General features: G+C 36.6%; 1 protein-coding gene across 5 annotated transcripts in view; it reads left to right on the forward strand.

The window, feature by feature from the left end:
• UCHL5 (ubiquitin C-terminal hydrolase L5) overlaps nucleotides 1-26,200 on the forward strand; it is a 44,555-nt gene that overhangs the window by 472 nt on the left and 17,883 nt on the right. For 2 of the 5 annotated variants that reach the window (XM_059413314.1, XM_059413316.1), the window contains exons 1-6: nucleotides 216-425; nucleotides 8,173-8,236; nucleotides 9,625-9,730; nucleotides 24,619-24,744; nucleotides 24,827-24,888; nucleotides 24,975-25,105. In XM_059413314.1, coding sequence (XP_059269297.1) covers nucleotides 350-425; nucleotides 8,173-8,236; nucleotides 9,625-9,730; nucleotides 24,619-24,744; nucleotides 24,827-24,888; nucleotides 24,975-25,105 — 565 coding nt within the window. In that variant the 5' untranslated portion in view covers nucleotides 216-349. Of the gene's footprint in view, nucleotides 1-213; nucleotides 426-8,169; nucleotides 8,237-9,624; nucleotides 9,731-24,618; nucleotides 24,745-24,826; nucleotides 24,889-24,974; nucleotides 25,106-26,200 lie in introns of those variants that run through there. The other 3 variants (XM_059413319.1, XM_059413317.1, XM_059413318.1) reach the window with 3 other exon arrangements.

Genomic DNA, 26,200 nt, shown 5'->3' on the forward strand with positions numbered 1-26,200 from the left:
AGCCCCGCCCCTCTCCTTTGGCCCCGCCCCCGACTGGCGAGGATCCCGGATGTGGCCTCCCACGGCGCGCTGAATCCCCGCCCTGTCTTCTTAAGCCCCGGCCCCTTCCGAATCCGCTACGGGTCCTGCACGGCCTAGGAAGAGTTTCGCTGTCTCCTGGGTGGCTAGAGCGTCCTCCCGCGCTCTGTCGCGCTGCAGGTGACGGAGCCCGGAGGCTGTCGGGAAGTAGGCGGGGTGACGTGGGGTTGACGAGCTCAGCGGCGGGTTTGCCGAGATCAGTGGCTGACTGCAGCTGGTGCGGGGGGCGGCCGGATCCTGAGGTGGAGCGGGGCGGTGTGTGGCCGGGGCCATGACGGGCAATGCTGGGGAGTGGTGCCTCATGGAAAGCGACCCCGGGGTCTTCACCGAGCTCATTAAAGGATTCGGTGAGAGACAAGGGACCGTCCTGGGCCGGGGGTCACGGGAGGAGGCCCAAGCTGGGCATGGAGTGGTTCTCTGCGGCCACCGCCGCCTTGCGTCCGAAGGGAGGAGACTCCAGAAGCCTGCATCGCGGAGGTCTCTCGTCCCCTCCTCAGTCTTGGGCGGTCGCGTTTCCGCCCTAAATTTGAGAGCTTCATCACGAGGGCAGGGATCCTGTCTGTCTGGTGCACTGTCGTATCCTCAGGACTCGGCACTCAAGGACTTGTTCATTGACTTGAGCGCTCCTCGCCCCCGCCCTTAACGCACGTATCTTTCCCTCTCCACGGTCGCTGCCCCGGGGGAGCGCTCCCTTTACCCGGCAGGTGTGCCTGGGTGCACGTTCTCAGGCCAGCAGTCTTGCAGGAAAAGCTAGGGTGTACCTCCTCGACGGTGGGGTGCGTATGGCCCAAGCCTTGCAGGAGCCCGAGATTCTGGTTACTCAGAGCAGAACACCTGGAGGGTGTGAGTAGCTCCGCGGACGTTCGCACACGCCGACTGCATGGGACTGACAAGCCACTTACTTGGCGAGTTCTTCTCCCGGCTCGTTTTTTGGCTTCCGGTAAAGTGTGGTTTCTTGAGCTGGTGCTCGCGACTAGAGGCCACATGCTTTTCTCAGGGCTTTTTTTTTTTTTTTTTCTTCTTTTTTTTCCCTGACCATGTTTCTTGTCTTCCATCCTAAATAGTCAGCATATTTGACTTTTTATCCTTTTGTGTCCATCTTCCCATTCTTTTCTTTGGGCAGTAGCTTTATTTAATTGCTACATTTCTTCAAGATTATTAATTCTAGCTATTATGTTAAAACTTGTCCTCGGGATGAAAACTAAACTTTGATATAGATGCTGTCTCTTGTGCATAGATGAATATTTCGAATATAATTCATCAGGCATGTGTTGTTTACCTACTGTATCTCAGGCACACTGGTATGGCCTGGGAATGTTCAGTGTGAATAAACCATGACTGCTCTTAGAAAGATCTGACCCTCAAACTAATATTTTTAATTCCTATGTTAGAGTATATACAAAATGTTACGGGAACACAGGTCATGGAAGAGCAAAGAAAAAACATAAACTGCAGTAATGTTAAAGTATATGCCACAGGAAACAGCTAGCAAAGTGACAAAAAAAAAAAAACAAAACACAAAAAACAAATAATGTAACAGTCAAGAGAATCTTGACTGTTGCTTGATCTGAATCTTGAATCTGAAGCTGAAAAGTAAACTGAGGCCAGATTGTTTGCTGAGTTGTATACTTTGGATTGCCCTGTACTCACTGGGGACTTAACTGCCAAAGATATTTGAATGCCGAAATGACATTTTTGTAATTAAAAAAGGTTTACTAGGTGTTGTGTGCAGGGTGGAGTGGTATGAAGGGAGAGAAGCTAGCAGTTTCATAAAGTGGTTGGAGTCAGGTGATCAGCTTGACTTAAAGTTACGGGGTCAAGAGGAGGAGGCAGTTGCAGTAATTTTGCTCCATTTAAATCAACAGGACTACTGACCTGATGTAAAGGAAAGGGTGAAAATGACTCCATGGGTTCTAGCTTGAGTGGCTGATGAAGCTTGATGAACTAGCTTGATGGACAAGAAAATGAATCCATTTTTGAATAATGAGTTTGAGATGTCTGCAGGTTTACCTTCAAAACCTTAACTATTATGACATTTTAAGTTAACTTTAAGAAATAGTGTACTAAGCAAGTTTGTTTTTAAATCTACTCCATTAACAGTTATTGCTTCAGTCCCATATGTATAGAAAACTTAAAATTGAAAATGATTAAAAGACATGCATTAGAGTGATATGTAAATGCATCTTCTGTACTGGCCCATATGAAAAGTGAAGAAATTGCTATTAATAGATTGGCTACATTAGCAGAAAAAGTTTGCAAAAAGTTAAATGATGCAAATTGTATATCATCATCAGATACCTCAAAGAGAAAATCAGTTTATTCCAATCATTTCCTTTTTTTTTCTCTTATCTAACTCATAGATTTAAAAAGCTTTTTGAAGTTTATTTTTTAAAAAGTAGATAGTCTTATTGTGTTATGAAAGCTATTGTAAGTTTATTTTGAAAGTTTCTTCACTGGAAAAATTGTGGAGTCAGTGAATATATAAATACAAATTTTAGTAGACTATAACATCACGATAAAACAATATTCTTTTTTCTTTTTCTTTCTTTTTTTTTTTTTAATTTGTTTCTTTGAGAGAGTTCTCCAGCATGTGTGCAGGTATGGGGAGGGAGGGGCAGGAGAGAGAATCCTCAAGCCGACTCCTCACTGAGCACAGAACCCCATACAGATGCAGGGCTCCATCTCCCAAGCACAAGATACTGACCTGAGCCAAAACCAAGAGTGAGCCACTTAACCAGCTGATCCACCCAAGCACCCCGACAAACAAAGTTCTTATTAAGAAACTGATGGAGTACAAGCAGAATTTACAGTTTTAATTGGTGCAGTACATACATAATTCATAAATGCACCAGAATAGTAGTGATGGTCTACTGATTAAAAACAGAAGCTATAAACTTCCATTCCCAGCCAAAATGGAATAACAGGGACTGCATTTACTTTTCCTACAACAAATTAATGACCCCAACTTCCATTTCAAGAACCTAGAAAATGAAGAGCAAATGAAACCTGAGGTAAGCAGATGAAAGGAAATAATACAGATCAGAGTTGAAATTAGTGAAACAAAAAGGAAAAATGGTGGAGGAAATCAATGAAACTAAAAGCTGGTTTCTCAAAGATCAATGAAATGGATAAACCTCTAGTCAGCCTGATCAGAAAAAGAAGAGCAGGGGCTCTTAGTTGGCTCCGTTGGTAGAGCATGTGACTCTTAATCTTGGCTTTGTAAGTTTGACCCTCATGTTGGGTGTAGAGATGGTTTAGAAATAAAATCTTAAAAAAAAAAAAAAAAAAAGGAGACACAAATGACCAATATTTGGAGTAAGAGAGAGGATACTGCTATAGATTTTATAGATTAAAAAGATAATGGAGTATTCTAAACATCATTATGCCAATAATTTGACAACTTGGATGAAATGTATAAATTTCTTTAAAGACAAAAATTACCAAAGCTCAAACAAGAATAACCAATATAGCCTTATATTTACTAAATAAATTAAAATTGTAACTTAAAATCTTGCCACAATGAAAACTATAGCCAAAATTTCTTTGCTGATAAATTATTTCAAATACTTCAGGATTAAGTAATACCAATTCTACACAAACTTTTCCCCCAAAAAATGGAGAAGAAGGAATATTTTCCCATCTCATTCATTGAGGGCCATCATTACCCTAACTCCCAATCCAAAGACATTATATAAGGAAAGTAAACTATAGACCTAACTCCATCATCAACATAAATGCAAAAATTCTGAACAAAATATTAGGAAATTAAATCTAATAATATATTAAGTGGACAGTATATCATGCCTGACTGGGATTTATCCTGGGAATTCAGTGTTGGTTTAACATTTAAGATTCAGTGTGATTTGCCATATTAACAAGCTAAATAAAAACTATATGATTATCTCAGTAGACACAAAAAGCATTTGATAAAATCTGATGTCTGTTAAGAAATATTTGCTATTATATTTTACCATTTGCCAGCCAATGGGTTAGTCTGGCTCTGTTTTATAAAAGATTGTACTGATACATTGATAAAGAGAAAAAGAATTGTATCATTGTTGGCACAGTAAGCAGCTGGAGATTCATGTTTGCACTGGTTCCCTTGTCCTACAGGTCCATGGGAGTCAGGATGGATCCAGGTGGATGTTGCACACATGGATCTTTGTGATAGTTAAGGAACCCTGAGCTTAGGGGACTTCCAATTAAAGAGGTTGCTAACAAACCTGATCAACCTTTACCGTTAGGAATATTCTATGGACAGAAAATACGTCTTATCTCTGCACCAGGGGGAGGTACTGTCTCTGTCTTATGTCTGTTTATCAAAATAACATCCTTGAAAAGATAGTCCAGAACTTTCAGAAGACAAGTAGAAACAGGAGAAACTCATTGAAAGTTGTCTCCCAACAAAATCCATTCTTGTTTTCTATATCAAACTTGCCTTTCCTTCAGCTGCTCTGATTAATCTGACCCGACCCATAGATACCAAGTCTGTTTATCTCTTGTAGTGTTTACCTTAGAAAGCAGGTGGCTTTCTCCTTAAATTTTTGTATTGACTTTTCATCTTACGTAAGGCATGAACTTAGGTATATAGTGATTTTAGTGATTGCATGGACTCCTCCTAGACTTGCAAGGAAGAAGTCTTGCAGAATTCCATCATCCGCAACTCTGACGCCGAAGTTGAGACAAATCTGAATGACTTTGGGGGCCAATATAGAGTTGCCTTGCCAAGGTCAGTTATGATTTCTCTTGAGGTACATGTTACCTTGTTTTGAGGAGAGAAGCAAGTTAATGACTGGTTTCACACAAAAAGTAAAGGTATACTTATGAGAGTGCACCTGGTACCCCTAGAAACAAATATTGCTTATAATTGTTGGGGCCCCCAAAATAGAACCCTCTCGTTAGGAATACAAGTCAACAGCTTTCCAACTTGAGGTTCCCAAATAGTTGAGTCTAGTCCTTTTGAAGTACGTGCTTGAGTGCCCACAATCCAGTTTTTCCTATTTGGTCACATCACTAACTAAATAACATGGAATAACATGATTAGTGAAGATACCTGGTGCTATTTTTTGGTAGGAGGTACAGAAGCCGGGATCATGCCTTTACTTCTGGTAGACTTGGTTAGGTTGGGGTATGATAGATTGTGAAAACTGTTGGAGGATAGCATTAAATTTAAATTTAAGGCACTGGCGACAGGGAGGACCCTACCATGGTATTTTTCTTGGGGAGAAATGTGCCAGGATATTTTTAAGAGAGCTATTTCTTGAAATTAGTTTTTGAATAGAACTGTTTTATGAAGCCACCAGTATCATAATGCAAATGTGTTTTTCAGTACATAAATATTTCAAACATATTTTAATTTTAGTACTTCCTTTCACTTCGGAGCAGTGTGTTCTGGTTTGGATGACAGATTCTATGGCCAGCCTGTTTACGACCCAGTTCAGTTATCCATGGAAAGTGTCTCTGATCAGCAAAGACAGCGGTGGTCTCTCCTACCTCTTAACTTTGATATGTAAATTCTTTCATATGTAAATTCGCTGCATTGTCTTTGAATTGTATCTACTTGTTTTCTACTAGTGGTGAAATCCTTCCTCTTTTCCTCCCTCCCTTCTTTCCTGCCTGTCTTCCTTTCTTTCGTTTACCCTCAGTGTGGGACTGAAATTTAGGACTCTGACATAGAGAGTCAGAGGATCTATTGACTGAACCCCCAGGGCCCCCCCAGTTGTGATAGTATTAAGTGTTGTGACAACAGTTTATTATTTTCTGTCCTTGCCAGGAGGTAGTACCATGCTTGGCACATAAAAGGTATTTGTGAAATACCAGCATTTTGTTAACTTTTTAAAGCTTTCCCCACCCTGCCCCCATCTTTTTACTTAACATATGTCAGGAAGTCTGCATTAGAGGATTCTTTATATTTAGTGTTTAGTAATGTATACCTTACAAGAACTGTGTGGATTGGATGAAGCAGAGGAGTAACCTTATTTTATACACAAGGAAAGGGAGGCTTAAAGACATTGTGTTCTTGCTCAAGGTTAAGAATTTTAAGGTAGTGCTGGGATTGGAATCCAGCTCTCCTGAATCACTGCTTCTTTCTCTTTCCTGTACCATACATTATTTGAAATCGAGTGTACATAAGGGGGCTATTAGATATTGAATGTGTATAAGACGATAGGTACTAAGAGTTGAATATTATGTTTTCTTTATATAAAGAGACTGTGTGTTTAGCATAAGGTTTAAACAGGTGTCACCACTTGAAATTCACCCTGTGCAGAGGATTTTGGGACACTTTTATTCAGTGGATTTTTGTTGTTTTAGTGATATGTACAGTGTTTTAATGTTTGGCCTTTTTATAGTTGATTTCTAATAGCAGTAACCAGTGTTAGCAATTGCCTTAGTGTACTTCCATGCCCTTTTTGACACTCAAAAATACAGGTCACACTTAAAAGGCTTTTTCCTCTAACTTCCTATATGTGAATGTCTAGCAACATGTTTTCTACTACAATCTAGTAACTCTCCCTTGTACATATATCTTTTCATGCAGAGCGGGTACTTAGGGATGCCTGGGTGGCTCAGTAGGATAAGCGTCTGCCTTTGCCTCAGGTCACGATCCCAGGGTTCTGGGATTGAGGACCACATAGGGCTTCTTGCTCAGCAGGGAGCCTGCTTCTGCCTCTGCCTGCTGTTCTACCTCCTCCTACTGCTGTTCCTTGTGCTCACTCTCTTTCTCGCCGACAAGTTAAAAAAAAAAAAAAGAGAGGGGGTACTTAATAGATATTTGCTGAATAGAACAAATTGAGTCTGAGATGGTATGAATGCCCAAAGTCATGTAGTTGGTCGACCCAACTTTTTTTTTTCCAGGTAGATTAAAGGCTTCTCTAGCTTTTACTTGAAAATAATCTGGAATATTAAAATATGTCCAGACTTTGGAACCAGATGTCGGTTTTATTAGTTTTTTGGCATATACTAACTGTAGTGAATTTAGGCAAGACACTTAAGATCCCTAAACTTCTGTATAATACTTGCCTTGCAGTGATTAGGGAAAATGCATTTAAAGCACATTACAGATAGAAGACACTATAAATATGGCTGTTTTTTTGTATTGAGGTAATATTAGTTAATAGTAAATCCTTACAGTGTGCTAGGCACTGTATTAAATGTATCTCATGCATACTAAATTTTCTCACTGATTCCTCATAATAACTCCATGAGTTTGGGGGACAGAGAGGTTAAATGGTCATATAGCTAGTAAATGGAGGACCCAGGATTCAAACCCTGGTATTTTTGAAGCCTGCCTCTTAACCAGTACACTGTTACTATGATACATATCACTAGGACAGGGTTTCTCGACCTTGGCAATGTTGACTTTTTGGCAAATGATTCTTTACTGTTGGTAGCTGTCCTTTACACTATAGGATGTTTAGCATTTCTGGCCTCTATCCATTAGATGCCAAGGCCTTCCCACTGATGACAATAGTAACAATAAAAATATCTCCAGACATTATAAAATCTTTCCCAGGCAGCGGGGGGAGGAGGGGCAGAGAGTGGGGGACAGAAAACATCACCTGACTGAGAAACACTATCCTAAGGAAAGGTATGTTTGGGGGACTCTGAGATAGTTGAAAATAAAATTATATTAAAGACAATATAGAATTGGAATTTAGGAAAAGGGTCAGAACTAAACATGTGATGTGAAAGTCAGTGTTAAATGGTAGTTATTTATTATGACTTAAAAAAAAGTGTATAGAAAAAAAAGAAGAGGGCCAAGGGAAGAACTAGGCAAATGGCAGTTGAATGAAAAGAGCAGATGCAGAAGAGGGAGAGATTGAGAGAGACTGAGAAGTCTGGGGTCGCATTTCAGTGAAAAACTCTTGAAAACTCTTTAACTTATAAAAATAATATACTCCCATTATAAATAACTAGGAAGTAGTAAAAGAAGGAAAAGGATTTGGCTGTGAACTTCATCAGTTTTACCATTTCATTTTATCTTGTCTCATTGTCCCTAACTGTGCATTTTTTTTCCAGTTAGCATATTATTTAATGATGAAGGGAAAAAAAATGAGCTACTTTGTTTTCTAAAGAAATAATTTCTTATATCAGGTTGCCGAGGAGCCCAAGTAGAAGAAATATGGAGTTTAGAGCCCGAGAATTTTGAAAAATTAAAGTAAGTATGATCTTAGTTGTGTTAAAAATAGTATGTCCGTACTTTAAGCAGACTGTTTTCTGTTTATTTTACTTGGCTTGCTTTAGAATGATTACATCATCTCCTTTAAGTCTTTCTTTGCTCTTGTGAGATAGGTACTATTACTCTCATTTTAGAACCCAGACCTGAGACTCATATAGGTAACTTTTAAGCGATTAAAAAGTAAGTCTCTGTAATTCCATGTCAGAATTGGTTGACTGGTTGATTTTTTACAATATTCACTTGTAGATCAATGGGGTTAGAACACAGGACACATTTTAACATTAAAAACGTGAGTAATAAGTTAATCTACAAAGGCATATTTAGTAGATAACCTATATTATAGTAATTCAGAACTTGTCTATACATTATCACATTGCTTTTTGGGGAGGTTCCAGTTCAGATTCCAGGAAGTACCTTCCTTTTCCCCATCTTTATGACTCAAATCACCTCTTTAAGACTCCCCTAACGTCAATCTCCATGCCCGCAAGCATTGACCCTGTATTGTGAATAGGGGGCTAGAGGAATTTTCATTGGGGGGAGAATTCTTGGATTCTTGGAATGTGACAAGGAGTAGGCTTCTAGAGGGGAAACGGGGACTGTAGGGATATAGCTACGGTTTTTAATAGTAAAGAGATCATTTGCTTCTCCCTACTTTCCCCTTCCCCACAGAAGAACAGTGACTTGAGATGAATTAAGGGATCAATTCTGGCTGAGTGATCAGGAAAGGTTAATTAAAAATGTGTCATTTGAACTGTCTTTAAAGGCTAAGAAAGGGTTTTGTTGCATGGAAGACAGTTATAAAAGACTGGAGAGAATCCTAAAGTGGTGATTTAATGTTTCATGGGCAACAAGAGTTCCTTTAGGGAAGTGGATGACTTAATTATGTATAAGATAGCATCCATTCATACTGCAGTTTGATGATTTTTCATGAATCCAACAATTATATAAAGGTGACTTAATATATTTTATAATATATATGCTATAAGCCATTTATCTATAAATATCCCATGAGAATTTTATTCATATAGATTAAAATTCAGTCTACGGTTAACAGCTTCTTTTAGTCTTGTGATGTTCTTATTTTTAGGTTTTAATGAAGTGGTACAAGGTAGAAGTGCATAATCCAGATTTGAGAATAAACCTTTTATTTTAATTCTGTTTTATCTAATGTAATTTTAAGGTTTATTAACCATGTTCTAGGCAACATTCTAGTGATTCAATGACAATAGAAATCTTAAAAAATTTTCTCAAACTTACTTTGTTTGCAGTGTATTTGTTAAGTAGCTGATTAAAATGTAATGTATTGACAGCATGTTAAAAAAAAAAAAACAGGTTTTGGTGTCACTAATTTGTATTTTATTTTGTAGGCCAGTTCATGGGTTAATTTTTCTTTTCAAGTGGCAGCCAGGAGAAGAACCAGCAGGCTCTGTAGTTCAGGACTCCAGACTTGACACAATATTTTTTGCAAAGCAGGTATGCTCCTTGGGTACTCTGAAGTCTTGAGAGTTTTATAAACAAGTCTATTTCACTTTTGTGTCTTTGGTGTTGCAGTCCTCAAGCTTTTTTGTCTTAGGACCGCTTTACACTCTTAAAAACTGTTGAGATCTCCAAAGAGCTCTTCTGTTTATATGGATTATATTTATCAATATTTATTATATTAGACATTAAGACAGACATTTTGAGATAAATTTTTTTTTTAAAGATTTTATTTATTTATTTGACAGAGAGAGAGAGATCACAAGTAGGCAGAGAGGCAGGCAGGGAGAGAGAGGCAGAAGCAGGCTCCCTGCTGAGCAGAGAGCCCAATGCAGGGTTCCATCCCAGGACCCTGAGATCATGACCTTGGCCTAAGGCAGAGGCTTAATCCACTGAGCCACCCAGGTGCCCCCATTTTGAGAGCATTAATTGATTTTAAAAAACAGTAAATGCATTATATGTTAAAATAAGTAACACATTTTTTAGTGAAATATAATCACACTTAACCAAACAAAAAAATTAGAAAGAAGCTTTACATTTACATTTTACATTGTTTTACATTTTTGCAGATCTAATGTCTGGCTTAATAGCTCACAGCTAGATTCTCCTTTCTGCTGCTTTATTCAATCTGTTGCAGTATTTTTGTTTTGTTTTGTTTTTGGCTGAAATATATGAAGATACATCGATTTCACACATATGTAGTTGGAAAGGGAGGAGTATTTTAATGTCTTTTTCAGAGAATTATGGATATTCTTTGATATCAAAACTCTAAAAATGTTGCTTTCTTAAAGGTTAGTTGCAGGTGACATCTGAAACCATATCATTGAACTTACTCCTTATTATATTAAAAACTTTGGTTTATCTTGCTGTGCAAATGGGTCTTTTACTCGTGCAACATTTGATAACATTGTGTATTGGTCATTTTGAAAGTTCACCGACTTATACAGATCTTCTAAATGTTGACACATTTGATTACATACATTATCAATAAATCACATGTGTATCATCAGAAGTTGTTAAGTATCATGAAACTTTTAAACTAATAGTGGAATATCTTAATCTTACCAAATTCTAATTTTCACTTGAAAGTTCAAATATTGAACTTGAAACCAAATATTGTCAGGGATTTTCCTTCAAGTAACAGGCTCATTTTACTCAGTTCAAAGAAAAATACCTGCTGCAAACCCTGTTGAACAACCATATTTGTCTGCCATTTGTGTTTTCAAATGAAAAAGATGTTCCTCGATAAAAGTAGCCAACTTAGCTCACAACTCAAAGAGTCGTACTACTGCCTTTTGTTGAAATGACTAGCATATTTTGGTTTGCAGCAGAAGTGCTTTATTTGTGCTATTTCATTTGGTAAAATATTACAGACTTGTACTTCAAAGTCAGATTTTAGTAAAAATTTACTGCTTCATTAAAGACAGTCTTCAGTAAAACTGTTTTTTTTTTCTTTTTCTTTCTTTCTTTTTCTTTTTTTTAAGCTATCTATGTCGATGAAACAGTTTAATGCCACTGCCCAGATTTGGTGCTAAAATACCAGCAGTGTTATCTGTTGCTATTCTATACTGCTATAGATACTATGTCTATATCTATTTCTGTTATACTATCAGTGCAAATGTGAAAGCAGGGTAGAAGTCAAAAACTATCTTTGAATTATTATGGGAACAATTTTTGAGCACATGAACCCCTTGAGAAGCGTCTTAGGAATTCCCAGGAGTCCATGGACTGCACTTGAGAACTGCTGTTTTAGTATATACAGTGCAGTGGTGAATATTATTATATGCCTCCATACATTTGGTCCATTTTTTGGAAAAGCTGAAAAAGAGAATGATAAAAGAGGTTTGATTAATGTTTAAAATCTAAGCTAAATTTGATGACATTGTTTGAAAATTGCACTCATTTCTGAGACTCAAAAAATTGCTTAGGATAATCTGTTTAACCTTTAGAAAGGTTGAAAATAAAATGGCTAAATCTCACTACTGTCCTTTGGATGAAGCCTTTGCCATTCCACTTAGGAACTTGTTTTCCCTTTTCTTCTTACTACTACTTTCCACTTTCCTCCAGCTTTTTAAAATTGAGTGTTTTTTAGAGAAATTATCACTTTCTTCTTTTATTTTAAGGGTTAAGAGAATATTACCGTGTATTTATTTTCTGATAGCAAAAATTCAAGTACAGAAATATATAGTAATAAGAATGACTGACTTTGTAATCCCACACCCTTCTCTACTAACCACTTCTAATGGTTTGACTCATTCATTTAATCAACAAGTCGTTTTGAGCACCCATTTTGTGCTAGGCATTGTTGTAGGTACTAGAGGTATAATGGTGAATAAGACAGGCATGCCTCTTAATTTCAATAATGAAAACAATACAGCAGTAGCCAACATTTACCATTCTTACTGTGTATCAGATATTATGCTTTAGATATATTACTTATTTAATCCTTGCAACAACTCTGTGAGGTTGTTACTCTAATATTACTGATGAAGAAATTGAGATCTGGAAAAATTAACTTATTTTTCAGAGGTCACACAGAATTTAAAGCCAGGTCTAAAACCTAGGTTTGTGATTCCACATGCCATACTATCTCCCACATTGTCTTTTTATATGCTAACATATACTCATTATAATTTTCTTACTAAAGTTGGATTGTTATGCAAAATATTTTGCATCTTTTTTCACTTAATGATAAAAGTTTGGCTTTGCTCCATTTCCATACACATTTCATTATTAGCTAACATTTTCTTAAGGTTCATTAGGTACTTCCATATGTATTATTTTTATGTATTAATTTATTTGTAGTAGCCAATACTCACAACAACACTTTGTGGTTTTATACATTCCTTATTATTTCACAGATGTGGAAACTGAATCCCAGAGAGGTTATGCAACTTACCCAAGTTATGCAGCTAGGCATTGGCAGAGCTGGGGTGCAAACTCAGGCACTGTAGCTCTGAAGTTTATGCTCTCGACCACATCACGACATAGTCTTTTTAAAAGATAGTGTCCTATAATTTATTGGTGTAAATGTCCTACAATTTATTTAACTAATCTCTTAATGATCAACATTTTGAGTTTCTGTTTATTTCTCTAACACAACTAATTTGTTTATGTATTATAATACTTGTACTTATGTATTATTGTACAACAGTATTTTTTTTTTTAAAGATTATTTATTTATTTATTTGACAGACAGATCACAAGTAGGCAGAGAGGCAGGCAGAGAGAGAGAGAGAGAGGAGGAAGCAGGCTCCCCACCGAGCAGAGAGCCTGATGCGGGGCTCGATCCCAGGGCCCTGAGATCATGACCCGAGCCAAAGGCAGAGGCTTTAACCCACTGAGCCACCCAGGCGCCCCAACAGTAATTTTTTTTTTAAAGATTTATTTATTTATTTGACAGAGAAATCACAAGTAGGCAGAAGTAGACAGAGCAGCAGGCAGAGAGAGTGGGAGAAGTAAGCTCGCCGCTTAGCAGAGAGCCTGATGTGGGGCTCGATCCCAGCACCCTGAGATCATGACCTGAGCTGAAGGCAGAGCCTTAACCCACTGAGCCACCCAGGTGTCCCTACAACAGTAATTCTAATTTCAAAATTGCAGGCTGTGATTTTCAGGATCTAGGTAGTAGAGAAAAAGTAGGAGACAGATAATTTTTTAAAAAAAGATTTTGTTTATTTATTTGACAGAGAGAGAGATTACAAGTAGGCAGAAAGGCAGAGAGAGAGAGAGAGAGAGAGAAGCAGGCTCCTTGCTGAGCAGAGAGCCCCACGTGGGGCTTGATCCCAGGACCCTGAGATCATGACCTGATCCAAAGGCAGAGGCTTAACCCATTGAGCCACCCAGGCAACCCAGAGACAGATAATTTTAAAAGTCCTTCAGGTGTTTTTCTCCTTGTAAAGGAAGATTTTTTTATATTTTAAGGTATATAAATATATATGCTCATTTTACAAAATTTAAGCATTGTAACTATAAAAGTCCCTTATAATCCCTGCTTCAGAGATAACCACAGAAATTATTTATATTCTTGAACATTTTCTCTGTGTGTATGTGTGCATTTAATTTCTTCCACTCTGTATGTCTTTCACACTAAATTGTGAACCTGGGAGTCTGGGGTTTTGTTTTTATGTACAGTCCCTAGCACATAGTAGATATCCAATAAATGTAGACTGAGATCTTTATCTCTAACAGTATTACAGTTAACACTAATATTAACTAACACTATAACATTAATGATTTATAGAGGTCTAAGTATTTTTAAGGTAAAAGAAAGTACTCTAAAGAAAAATGTTCTAGGGTTTGAATTTGTAATACTTTTCTAGGTCTGTATTTCTGTCTTAACTAAAATTTAATGTTTCATTTGTATTATATTATTCCTGCCATATTTATTAATGTCGAGGATTTGTGATTTTCCAATAATACTGGGTATTTTTTATACTGTATTACCTCAGCAGTTCATATTGAACTGAATCAGTATTTCCCAAAAATATCTTTTAGTCTTTTTAGTGTATGCCTCCTTTGAGCCTATGCCAGAAACTTTGTATTACATAAATATATAATCCTTAATTCTAGGCTTCAGTAACTAATAATGATTTGATCCAGGAGTCTCCTATTTTCAGAAAATTTAAAAATGTAATTAAAATTAAAATTATATTTATATAAAATATTTATATATTTATATAATTAAAATATTATATATTTATAATTTAATGTAATTAAATTAAAAAAATTTAAAATTAAAATTATATTTATATAAAATATTTATATAATTAAAATATATATTTATAATTTAATGTAATTAAATTATATTTATTTATGATAAGGTTATACATATTAACTAAATATTTTTGGTATTTATGGGTGGAATTACATCAGTTTAGAGAGGTAATAGTAATACTGGTGTCTTAAGCTGATCATACACTCTAATTGTGGAACTGCATGTACGTGGATCACTGATTAAGAAGTATGGAGAAAAGAATCTCCATGGGGTGCCTGCTTCTCCCTTTCCCTCTGCTGCTCTGCCTGCTTGTGTCTCTCGCTCCGTCAAATAAATAAATAAAATCTTTAAAAAAAATGACATTTGGTAGTACTTCGCTGTTCGATGTCATTCTCTTGTTTTCACTTTCCACCAATTTATTTGTTTAGATGGTCCTTGCTAGGATTGTACTGGGTTTGTCTGATTAGTCAGTCTTCCAGGAAAGCATGATTGCCTGCAATGTGCCAGATACTGTGCTAGGTGCTTGGAGAATGATAAATAGTCATAATCCCTGCCCATGGTCACCAAGCCGCCCTCACTTCTGACAAGTGAAAGTTTGGGGGCGGTCCCCAAGACCACCCTCAGTTTCTGTAATGTGCTAGAAAAACTTAGACTTTATTGAAAGCTGTTAGAGTTACGGTTATGGTTTATTACAGTGAAAGATACAGATTAAATTCAGCCAAGGGAAGAGATGGATGGGACAGAGTATGGGAAGGTTTCTTGCTCAGAGCTTCCCATTGTCTTCTCCCAAGAGTCACAGATGGCACTAACTTTCCTGGTAACCATATACAGTACATACAGAGGATTGTCATCCAGGGAATTTCAACCAATTCTTGGTATCCAGACTTTTTATTTGGCTTCAGTCTCATAGACCTGGCTGACCACCCACCACGGCTGACCTCAGTCACTAGTCACCAAATTCTCCCCGAAGTCACAGTGACTACCTTTGTGGACCAAATGCCCCAGGTAAACAAAGATGCTCTTATGAAGCCTGGCTTTTCAGGAGCTTAGAGTTTACCTCCCAGAAGCCAAGGGCAAGGGCAAGTCCTCTTTTTGGACAAGGTTAAATTTTTTATTATATATATGAAAATGGGACTTGACCCCTTTAGGGAGATCTGAGAAAGTTCTGAATAATCGACAGTTCAACTGAAGTCTGAAGGTTAAGTAGGTATTAACTGGGGTAAAGAGGTTGAGGATCATCCCAGATTAATAGCAGCTTTATAGTAAAAGGGAATAAGAGTAAAATGTACTGAAAGAGGGCCAGTTGTAGCTGGCATATAGAGAGCAAGGGGAAGATGGCATGAGATAAACAGGCAGCATGTTAATCAGAATTAGGTACAGTTAGGGCGCCTGGGTGGCTCAGTGGGTTAAGCTGCTGCCTTCGGCTCAGGTCATGATCCCAGGGTTCTGGGATGGAGTCCCGCATCGGGCTCTCTGCTCAGCAGGGAGCCTGCTTCCTCCTCTCTCTCTCTCTGCCTGTCTCTCTGCCTACTTGTGATCTCTCTCTGTCAAATGAATAATAAAAAATCTTAAAAAAAAAAAAGAATTAGGTACAGTTAGATGTAGAGACACACTGGTTTATAAGAAATAGAAGTTTTTCTCTTTCACTTCCAAGAACTGTCAGAATTACAGGCTCTTTTGTTGTGTTCCTTTGTGTGTGGATTCTATTCTAAAGATTACTTTGGAGTTTTAGCCATTCTGTCTTAATTGGACTTTCCAGAAAGCCGAAAGGGGACAGCACACTTCTCTCCTTTTATGGACATTTTTTTAGAATTTCCCTATGTTACATGTTTACTTCTTTCTGGCCAGACCTTAGTCATATAGCTGTACTTAGCAGCAAAGGGGAGTGGGAAAGTTGTCTTCCTTCCAGGGTCATGGACCTTGATAAAATTTGGGTACTTTATTCATCTGGAAGAAGAAGAAGATGGTTATTAGAGAATATCAGCCTTCTGGCAAACATGTTGACAGAGGTCAGATCATGTATGGTATTTTAGGCCATGACTGAGACTTCGTACCTTTTTTTTTTTTTTCCTTTTTGGTATCTTAAGAGTAATAGAAGGTTATTGAAGTGTTTATTTAAAGTAGTATGACATGATCAGATTTTTATTTAGAAGAGATCTTTTTGGCCATAGTGTGGAGAATGCATATGAGGAGGGGATGCTGGTATAGAATATAAGGTTAGTTATCAGGAGGCTTTTGCAGAAGTACATGCAAAAGTAGGTGAAAGACTGGTGGTAGAGATGAGTATGAACAGATTTGAATAATACTTAGCACTCTTAACGGGTAATGGATTGGATGTGGGGATGAAGGGGGAAGACATAGCAATTAATGACGATGCCTGTGTTCTTCGTCTTTCCTTTTTTAAAAAATTCATCTTTAGGTACATGAAATAGGCTTATGATAATCCTTGATTGATGACACATACTCGTGACTCCTATTTATTTAGTTATTTTAAGTAATACAGTAAGCACCGAAGAACTCACTAAGCAAGTAAACTTCGTCTGTTTTTGCTTCTCTCTCACCATTGTTCAGCACAACTCATCCTCCCTCCCTCCATCTCTTGTATGTAATCCTCATGTTGGATTTAGTATATTATTTCCTTGCTTTCTTTTCTTTTTCTTTCTTTTCTTTTCTTTTCTTTTTTTTTTTTTTTTTTATATAGAATTTGGGAAAGAGAGAGCTTGAGCAGGAGGGGAGGGGGAGAGAGAATCTGAAGCAAACTCAACACTGAGCACAGAGCCAGGCTTTGGGCTCCTCTCGAGATCATGACCTGAGCCAAAACCAAGAGTCACCCGCTTGACTGACTCAGCCAGCCAGGCATCCCCTTTTGCTTTCTCTTTTATATTTTTTGTAATCCTAAAAAGGGGTGTGTATATAAAATTTTGACTAGATAGAGAGTATTATGCTTACCAATTGAGAAAACAGGCAGTGCTGAAATAAAAGCACTTACATGGGGTCTCAAAATTTAAATTGGGGAGCACAGATTTGGGTAGCAACCCAAATTATGTTCCCTAGGTAGTAAAAATCAAGAGTCTTAAGACAAAAGGAATGTTTGTGTGTTTTGTTTACAAAGAATTTTGATTGATGTTGGCTCAGAAAAGACTAGTCTTGACTGAATATAGTTTGGTTGTTACGGCATTCACTAAGCAAAGTCTTACTGCAAGTTGCAGGTGTTTGGCAGAGTCCTTGGGATTTTTTCCCTTTTTCCCAATTAAAAGTTAATGGTTTTTGTCCTGTGAGGATGTGCATAAGGCCATTTCCTTATTGGCTTCCTGGCTCCATTTTATTTTATTTTATTTTAATTTTAAGATTTTATTTATTTGTCAGAGAGTGAGAGAGGGAGCACAAGCAGGGGAGTGGCAGGCAGAGGGAGAAGCAGGTACCCCCGCAGAACAAGGAGCCTCAGTTGGAGGCAGATGCTTAACCGACCGAGCCACCCAGGCGTCCCGGCTGGCTCCACTTTAAAACTTCTTGACATAAATGCTTCATTTCATTTCCTCTCTCACATCCTCTGTGTGATTTTGGGGGACTTACTTTTTGTCTTAATATATATCATTAAGATTCTTCTATAAATTGTTTATCTTCATAGTTCCTTTATTTTGCATGCTGTATAGGATCAATTGCCTGAACATGCTAGGTTTATTTACTTACTCTTCCTAGATTGACATTTGAGTTTTGCATCTGAGTTACTATGAATTGTGTGACTAGAAACATTTTTCTACATGTCTGCTGCTGTATATATGCAGATTTTTCCTGGTGTATACCTAGAAGTAGAAATGACTACTTAATATGATACATAAATGTATCAAAATGTTTTATGAGGTAGATACTCCTGTAACACTCCCATTAGCAGTATCTGAGTAACTATGTAGCGGCATGCTCCAATGTGGTATTGTCAGGCTTTTAAAATTTTTGCCAGCCAGCTTGTTTCAAAATGGTACTTCATCTTGGTCTTGGTTTACATCTCCTTTTACATTTTGAAAGTGACATATGTGTTTCTTCTGTGAAATTTCTGTTTGTTTTTATTTTTCTATGGGGTGAACTATGCTTTTCTTTTTGATTTGTAGGAGTTGTTTATGAGTTCTTGATACTGCTTCTGCAAGTTGGCATACCTTTTCTGGGTGTCTTTTTTTTTTTTTTTTTAAAGATTTTATTTATTTATTTGACAGAGAGAGAGATCACAAGTAGGCAGAGCAGCAGGCAGAGAGAGAGGAGGAAGCAGGCTCCCTGCTGAGTGGAGAGCCCGATGCGGGGCTCGATCCCAGAACCCTGGGATCATGACCTGAGCTGAAGGCAGAGGCTTAAGCCACTGAGCTACCCAGGTGCCCCTTCTGGGTGTCTATTGAGGAGTAGAATTTTATATTTTAGAGCCAGTGCTTTTTGTATCTTGTTTAAGAAATTGTTATCTATCTGAAGTTGTAAAAGATATTTACCTGTGTATTTCAATTTTAATTTTCTTTTTTTAAAAAAAATATTTTATTTATTTATTTGACACAGAGAGAGAGAGATCACAAGTAGGCATAGAGGCAGGCAGAGAGAGAGGGGAAAGCAGGATACCTGCTGAGCAGAGAGCCAGATGTGGGGCTCAATCCCAGGACCCTGAGATCATGACCTGAGCTGAAGGCAGAGGCTTAACCCACTGGGCCACCCAGGTGCCCCTCAATTTGAATTTTCGACATCTATCTTCGTAATTCCTTAGGAGTTGGGTTTTGGTATAGCATGTGAAATAGGAGTTCAGTTTTATCTTTTTCCATATGGATCATCTTTTTTTTTTAGCCTCATTTATTAAACATCTGTTTTCCTTACTTATCTAACATTCTGCCTCTGTTGTATATCAGACTTTGTGTGTTTTCTGGACTCTGTTCCACTCATCAGATTGTCCCTGTGCCAGTATCACTGTCCTAATTGCTTTCACTTCTTCATAAGGTCTGCTATTTAATAGGTCATGTCTTCCATCCCTGCTCGTTTTTAGAAATATCCTTCTGTTCTTGGCCCAGTGCTCTTCAATTAAATTTCAGAGTCATCTAACCAAGTTGTATGAAAAATTTTGTTGGAATTTTGAATGGAATAGCATTGACTATAAATATCACTTTGGGGTGAATTTATATCTTCATATTAAGTCATGAACATAGTATGTATCTATTTAGATCTTTATTATCTTTAACATGTGTAATTTTCTCTGTAGAGGTAATTTCCTCTTCTGTTAGATTTCTCCTAACTCCTTGATATTTCTGTTATAATTAGAAGTCCTATCTTCTTTTCAATTTTCTAGGTTGTTCGATGCTGGCCAAAAAATGCAGTTCACTTTATGTTTGAATATTTAGCTAATTTGCTAAACTCTTCTTTTATCTCTAATATTTGTTTGTTGGTGTTTTTGAGGGGGTTCTATCTAAATTACTCTATCAAATGATAACAGTTTTATTTCCTCCTTTCAAATCCTTACACCTCTGATTCATTTTTCTTTCTTTCTTTCTTTTTTTTTTAAGGATTTATTTTATTTTTTTTTTCTTTTAAGATTTTATTTATTTAGTTGACAGAGAGAAACACAGCTAGAGAGGGAACACAAGCAGGGGGGGTGGGAGAGGGAGAAGCAGGTTTCCCACCAAGCAGGAAGCCCAATGTGGGACTCTATCCCAGGACCCTGGGATCACGACCTGAGCCAAAGGCAGACGCTTAATGACGGAGCCACCCAGGCGCCCCCTAATTTATTTTTCTTAGTGCCTAAGACTTTCAATAAAATTATCATGATTTTAAAGGGAATGCTTTTACCATTTTCTTGTTTTGGTTGATGATTACTCTGGTTTTTATTTTTATTTTTCTAAATGTTTTTTAAGTAAGGGCATTCTGTTATTAATTTAGTGAATGTCTTTATTGTGAAAATTTTTCAAGTGATTTTTCTGCACATACTGTAATGATCGTGTTTGTTTTTCTCTTTTAATAGATTAATGCAGTCAGCTATGTTAATGATTTTTCTAAATATTATATCATCCTTCATATTTGGGATAAGCCCAGTTGGTCATGATATATTCTCTCTTTATGTACTGTCAGATTTAATTCAGTATTATTTGTTTAGTGTTTTGCATTTGTATTTATAAATGAAATGGACCTTAATTTTCTTTTCTCCTAATGGCTTTGATTAGTTTTAGTATTACGGGTTTGGTAGCTTCATGGAATGAATTGGAATTTCCTCTTTCTTTTATTGTTCCAAAGAATTTATATAAAGTTTAGATGATCCTTTTTTTCAGATTTTATTAGAATTGGCCTATACAGTCAATTCTGGGCCTGGTATTTTCTTTGTGAGTATATACATTAAACTATTGGTTCAATTTAATAGTTAAAAGACCATTTAAGACACTTCTTTCTTCTTGATTTGGTTTTGCTAAGATTTTTAAAAAAATTTCTCCATTTTATAAAAATCTTTCATATGGATACTAATATCCATATAAAGCAAAATTGTTTCATATGGATATTAGTATGCCCTTACTCTTTTTAACCTTATTTTATTTTATTTTTTAAGATTTTATTTATTTATTTGAGAGAAAGCATGAGCAAGGGGAGGGACAGAGGGTTCTAGAAGCAGACTCCCTTTGGAGCAGGGAGTCAATGCGGGGCTCCATCATAGGATTCCAGGATCCTGACCTGAGCAAAGGCACATGCTTAACCCACTAGTCACCCAGACACCCAGCATTTGTTGTTGTTGTTGTATTCCTGACTCCTAGAATTTTGACTACATATTTGTGTGATACAGGTTTTAAAAAGCCATTAATCTCACCTTTTATTGTTTCATATCTGTTTCATAGGGTAATCTAGCTGATCTTGTTTCTATTCTCAGCCATCTTCAGTCCTTGCTGTAAATTGTCATCTGAATCTTTCATAATAAAAACCCTACATTTGTTATGTTATTTTCCTATTAAAAATCATCTGCTCCTAGGGCAAACTACTAATTGCTCAAGGCCAGTGATTTTCAAGGTAACAAATGATGCCATACCCTGACCACAACCATTCTAATACAAACCAATACGCTTATTGTCTCTTGAACATACCACGTGAATCTGTTCCTTTGTTCAGACCCTCTTGCTTCCCTAAATGAATTTCCTTCTCTTCTCTCTAGGTCCTGTCAAGCTTTCAAAGCTCTGTTAAAATTTTACATTCATTGAGAAAGCTATGATACTTCAGTTAAAGATGATTTCTTCATCATTTTGGATTTCTGTTCATCTCTTTTTTCATGTATGGACTTTTTTCTAAATTTTTCATAGGCAGGACATATATACTTTTTCGATTTTGTGTTTATTTTAGAGTCACCGTCCCTTTAGGACCCCACAGTTTCATTCTCAACCTTTTTTTCCCCTTGACTATAAACAAATACTGAAAACATTTTTATTTTATAACTACAACTTAGTGAAAATTGACTGTGATTTATAATGCAGTACTTAAAACTATTTTAGGAGCATTCCTCTGAGCACCCACTATATTCTTTTGTATAAACTATGAGAAAAGTTATTCTGTAGTCCAGGGGTTGCTAATCAAATGGCTGTAGTATCAGGTTGGCAACATGCATGCGTGAACTGAGCTGTCTGTAAGAAACAGGGAGTGGGAGAGCCTGGATGAACCAAAGAATATATGTTCTCTCAAAAGGAATTCAAACCAAATTCTTAAGGTTCTTTCTGGGCCAGCCCTACTTGTGACCTCTTACTCTGGCCTTTTTTTTTTTTAACTGTTGAACTGTACTACTGTGTTTGAAAATGTGTTACATGCCAGAGCATATAATAGAATACTCAGGATAAATTAGAGACTTAAAAAGTTGGGAACTGTAAAATAATTTATGCTGCAGTGAATTTTTTATGACAGGAATTAAAAGTTTTTCCAAATAGATGGATGTAAGATGATTCTTATGTGAGTTTCATTGGGTGAAAGACCTCTCTCTCATTCACTGTGCATCCCACACACTACAATGTATGGCACACCTACACTGTAGGTGTTTAGTGAATATGTGAATGACTGTATGGAGGTACCCTTTTTAAGGTCTTTCTTTTGGCAGTTTTATGCTATATATAGCATAACCACTTGGTGGCGTTAGACTCATTTTTAAATCTGGAAAGCTATTTTTATACCCAGGCACACCACGATTACTATTCTTCATACACAAAATAAGCTGTAGTAAATCATAGACAGTGTGTATCATTATTAATATTGAAGGGGAAGTATTAACCACTGGATTTTTTAAAAAAAATATTGAAATTGATTATAAGAAAAATGCATGTTTAACATATGTAACTTGATTACTTTGGAAGGAGCTTTTTTCCCCAATTCTTTAAAAAAGTTTTCTAAAGTGATGGATTACAGATTTGAAGTCCTTAGATTATAGGAATGCTTGAGAGTATTCTCTGCCATAGCCTCAGCATCTAACCTGGCACTGGGTACATAGTATGTCCTTATGTGAGAATTTGAAAGAATGTTTGAATGAGTATAAATTTTAACTTCTTCTAACTTTGCTCCTACCAACCCATTCCCAGATAATTTCATCCCAGATAAATTTGGTCCAAGGTAAGGGGACACTGAGTCTTACTAAGTTTTAGTAAACCAAACCTTTATGTAGTCTCCTTTATTCATTGAAATTTCTTCTCCAAATTAACTAAAGAATTGTGATTCAGAGAAAAATACATATTAAAAGAAATCAGCACTATTAATTGGATTCTAGATTTCCTGTTACTTTTCTCTAATTTGTCAGTTATAATATAGTTATGAGTACAGGATATTATCAGAGAGGATATCAGAAATGTGATGGTATTGTTGTATTTGTTTGAGAACTGGGTAGAAGAGAATGTTTCCTAGTAGAGAAAGCAGTCTCATTGAGGAATTTTTCAAACATACTGCTGCAAATGATGTAAGAACTGGTGGATTTCACAAGACCTCAAAAGCCTCTGGCAATGTAATAAGTAGAGGACTATGAGAATTAAATACAGAAGATAATTGAAAGTTTTTCTTCAGAAATATGGCAGGATATAAATAGCTTGCTAAATTGTAAACACATAAGTGAGTTAGCATTTTGGAAAGACTCTAGAAAATAGTATTTAATTATAATGTAGTAACAAAATAAACAGCAATAGTACTAAACTTTATTTTTTTTAAAGGTCATTCACCAAATTTAGTTCAACTTTATAATTAACCTTGGTGGTATTCACACTGATCATCTGAGGTTCTTTCTAGCTCTATAATCTCAACACTGTATAGGGGTTATAGGAAATATGGAAGAAGCCCTTGACCACAGTAGGTTATAATCTCGTTAGAGAGACCACATAATGGCTGAGCCAGCCTACATAGTGGCTGACTGCACAAATTCTAGAACTGGGACTATCTGCCTCTTACTTAGCTTTGTGTCCTTGGGGCAAGTTACTTAACTTCTCTGTTCCTTAGCTTCCACTAATGTAAAATGGGGATAATAATATTACTACGTCTTCATAGATTGTTGAGAGAATTAAAAGAATTAATACACGTGAAGTGCCTAGAAAAGTACCTGGCACATAGTACGTGCTATCTACATGTTTTTTCACTCTTACTAAAATGTAAGGTCCACATAATTTGCTAAATAAATTGTTAACAACTAGATGACAGCTCTGTAAAGACTGTATAGGACTGAGCTGAAAAAAATGTGTGGACAAAATGTATCCTCCCTAGGAACTCGAAGGTAGAAACTAATAGCAATTGTTGTTGGATAATTTCTCTAAAAGCCACCTAGGTGAGTTGGAGCTTATGCTGAATACGGAAATTTGGAGAGGCAGAAACAAATTTGGGAAGAAGTATGAATAGGAGGGAGGACAAGTTATTTTGGCTTAATCAGCTATGTTTACGATTAGGAAGGATTTGTCTTATTACCCTAACTGGTTGGTTTCATTGATGTTAGGAGTTTATTTAATTTATTTGGTTTCCTAGAATCCTCAACTCCAGAATTGCAGCAAATTCCTGAAAATACATTAGAATGGAATTAAACATGTTTATTATGTTTATGTTAAGACTATATGAAATACATTTTGAAAACTATTAGCGTTATTCATATTTTAGAGGGCATTGTCATTAGTTAAAAGCTGCTTTTTAAAAAATAAATTAATAATATTTTTGCTTTTATGTTTTATAGGTAATTAACAATGCTTGTGCTACCCAAGCTATAGTAAGTGTGTTATTGAACTGTACCCATCAAGATGTCCATTTGGGAGAGACATTATCAGAATTTAAAGAATTTTCACAAAGTTTTGATGCAGCTGTGAGTATACTCTTATTATTCCTAAAATGTCCTATTTGTAATAGTTCTCCTTTTAATAGGCTATTTTAACAATTTATTTTAGATGAAAGGTTTGGCACTGAGCAATTCAGATGTGATCCGACAAGTACACAACAGTTTTGCCAGGTAAAGAGACTTTTTATTAAATAAACACTTGTTCTTTTTTGCTTGTTTGTCTCTCACTATTTTTTTTTTCTTCTTCTTCACTGAAGACAGCAAATGTTTGAATTTGATGCAAAGACATCAGCAAAAGAAGAAGATGCTTTTCATTTTGTCAGTTATGTTCCTGTCAATGGAAGATTGTATGAATTAGATGGATTAAGAGAAGGACCAATTGATTTAGGTAATCTGGTTCCTGTTCTAAGTATTGCACTTTTGACAAAAAAAAAATAGTGTATTCTCCTTTGTTTTTGCCACAATGCTGCTTAGATTTTATTTTGTTTATTTATTTGTTTAAAAGATTTTATTTATTTATTTGACAGAGACACAGCGAGAGAGGGAGCACAAGCAGGGGGAGTGGGAGAGGGAGAAGCAGGCTTCCCTTGGAGCAGGAAGCCCGATGCGGGGCTCGATCCCAAGACTCTGGGATCATGACCTGAGCAGAAGATAGACGCTTAATGACTGAGCCACCCAGGCGCCCCTCTGCTTAGATTTTAAGGGGAAGGTGACTGTAAGGTAGTATAATGTCATGAAAGTCATAAGCTTTTCATTTCTTTGTGAGGTTAAATAACAGGAAGGACATATTAATACTATGGCTTGACTGGGATCTTTAATTTTTTTTCTAAGAGAAAATTTCTTTAACCCATGGATAGATTATGTAATTTATTTTTTTAATTTTCCAGGTAACTTTAAAAAGCTACTTCTTTTAGTGAATATTAAGTTATTCTTGTCATTTTTAACCTACTGATAACAGATGGTAAGCATTTCTTACCATTTTGCATTAAAATATTTTCACTTAGAATTGGATCATTCAGAATCACTTTAATTCAGGGTTTAACAGTCTACAAAAGTGTTTTTCTTTGAAGTTTCTGTTTATTTTTTATTTTTTAAAAGATTTTGTTTATTTATTTGACAGACAGAGATCACAAGTAGACAGAGAGGCAGGCAGAGAGAGCGAGGAGGAGCAGGCTCCCCGATGAGCAGAGAGCCCTATGCAGGGCTCAATCCTAGGACCCTGGGATCATGACCTGAGCCAAAGGCAAAGGCTTTAACCCACTGAGCCACCCAGGCGCCCCTGAAGTTTCTGTTTAAGTAGTGCAATAATATGCTGTTCTTTGGACCAGAGGGTAGATATGTCCCAATTCTATCCATCTGTAACCTTAAGCAAAAATGATAAATGGTTAGCAAGGTAAGGGTAAAATTGGTAGTTCTGATATTGTACTAAAATCACACGCTCACAAAGAATTTTAACTCTTTATTTTTAGCTCATTAAGTTTCC

The sequence above is a fragment of the Mustela nigripes genome, chromosome 10 (assembly GCF_022355385.1).
Source record: "Mustela nigripes isolate SB6536 chromosome 10, MUSNIG.SB6536, whole genome shotgun sequence".
Lineage (NCBI taxonomy): Eukaryota > Metazoa > Chordata > Mammalia > Carnivora > Mustelidae > Mustela > Mustela nigripes.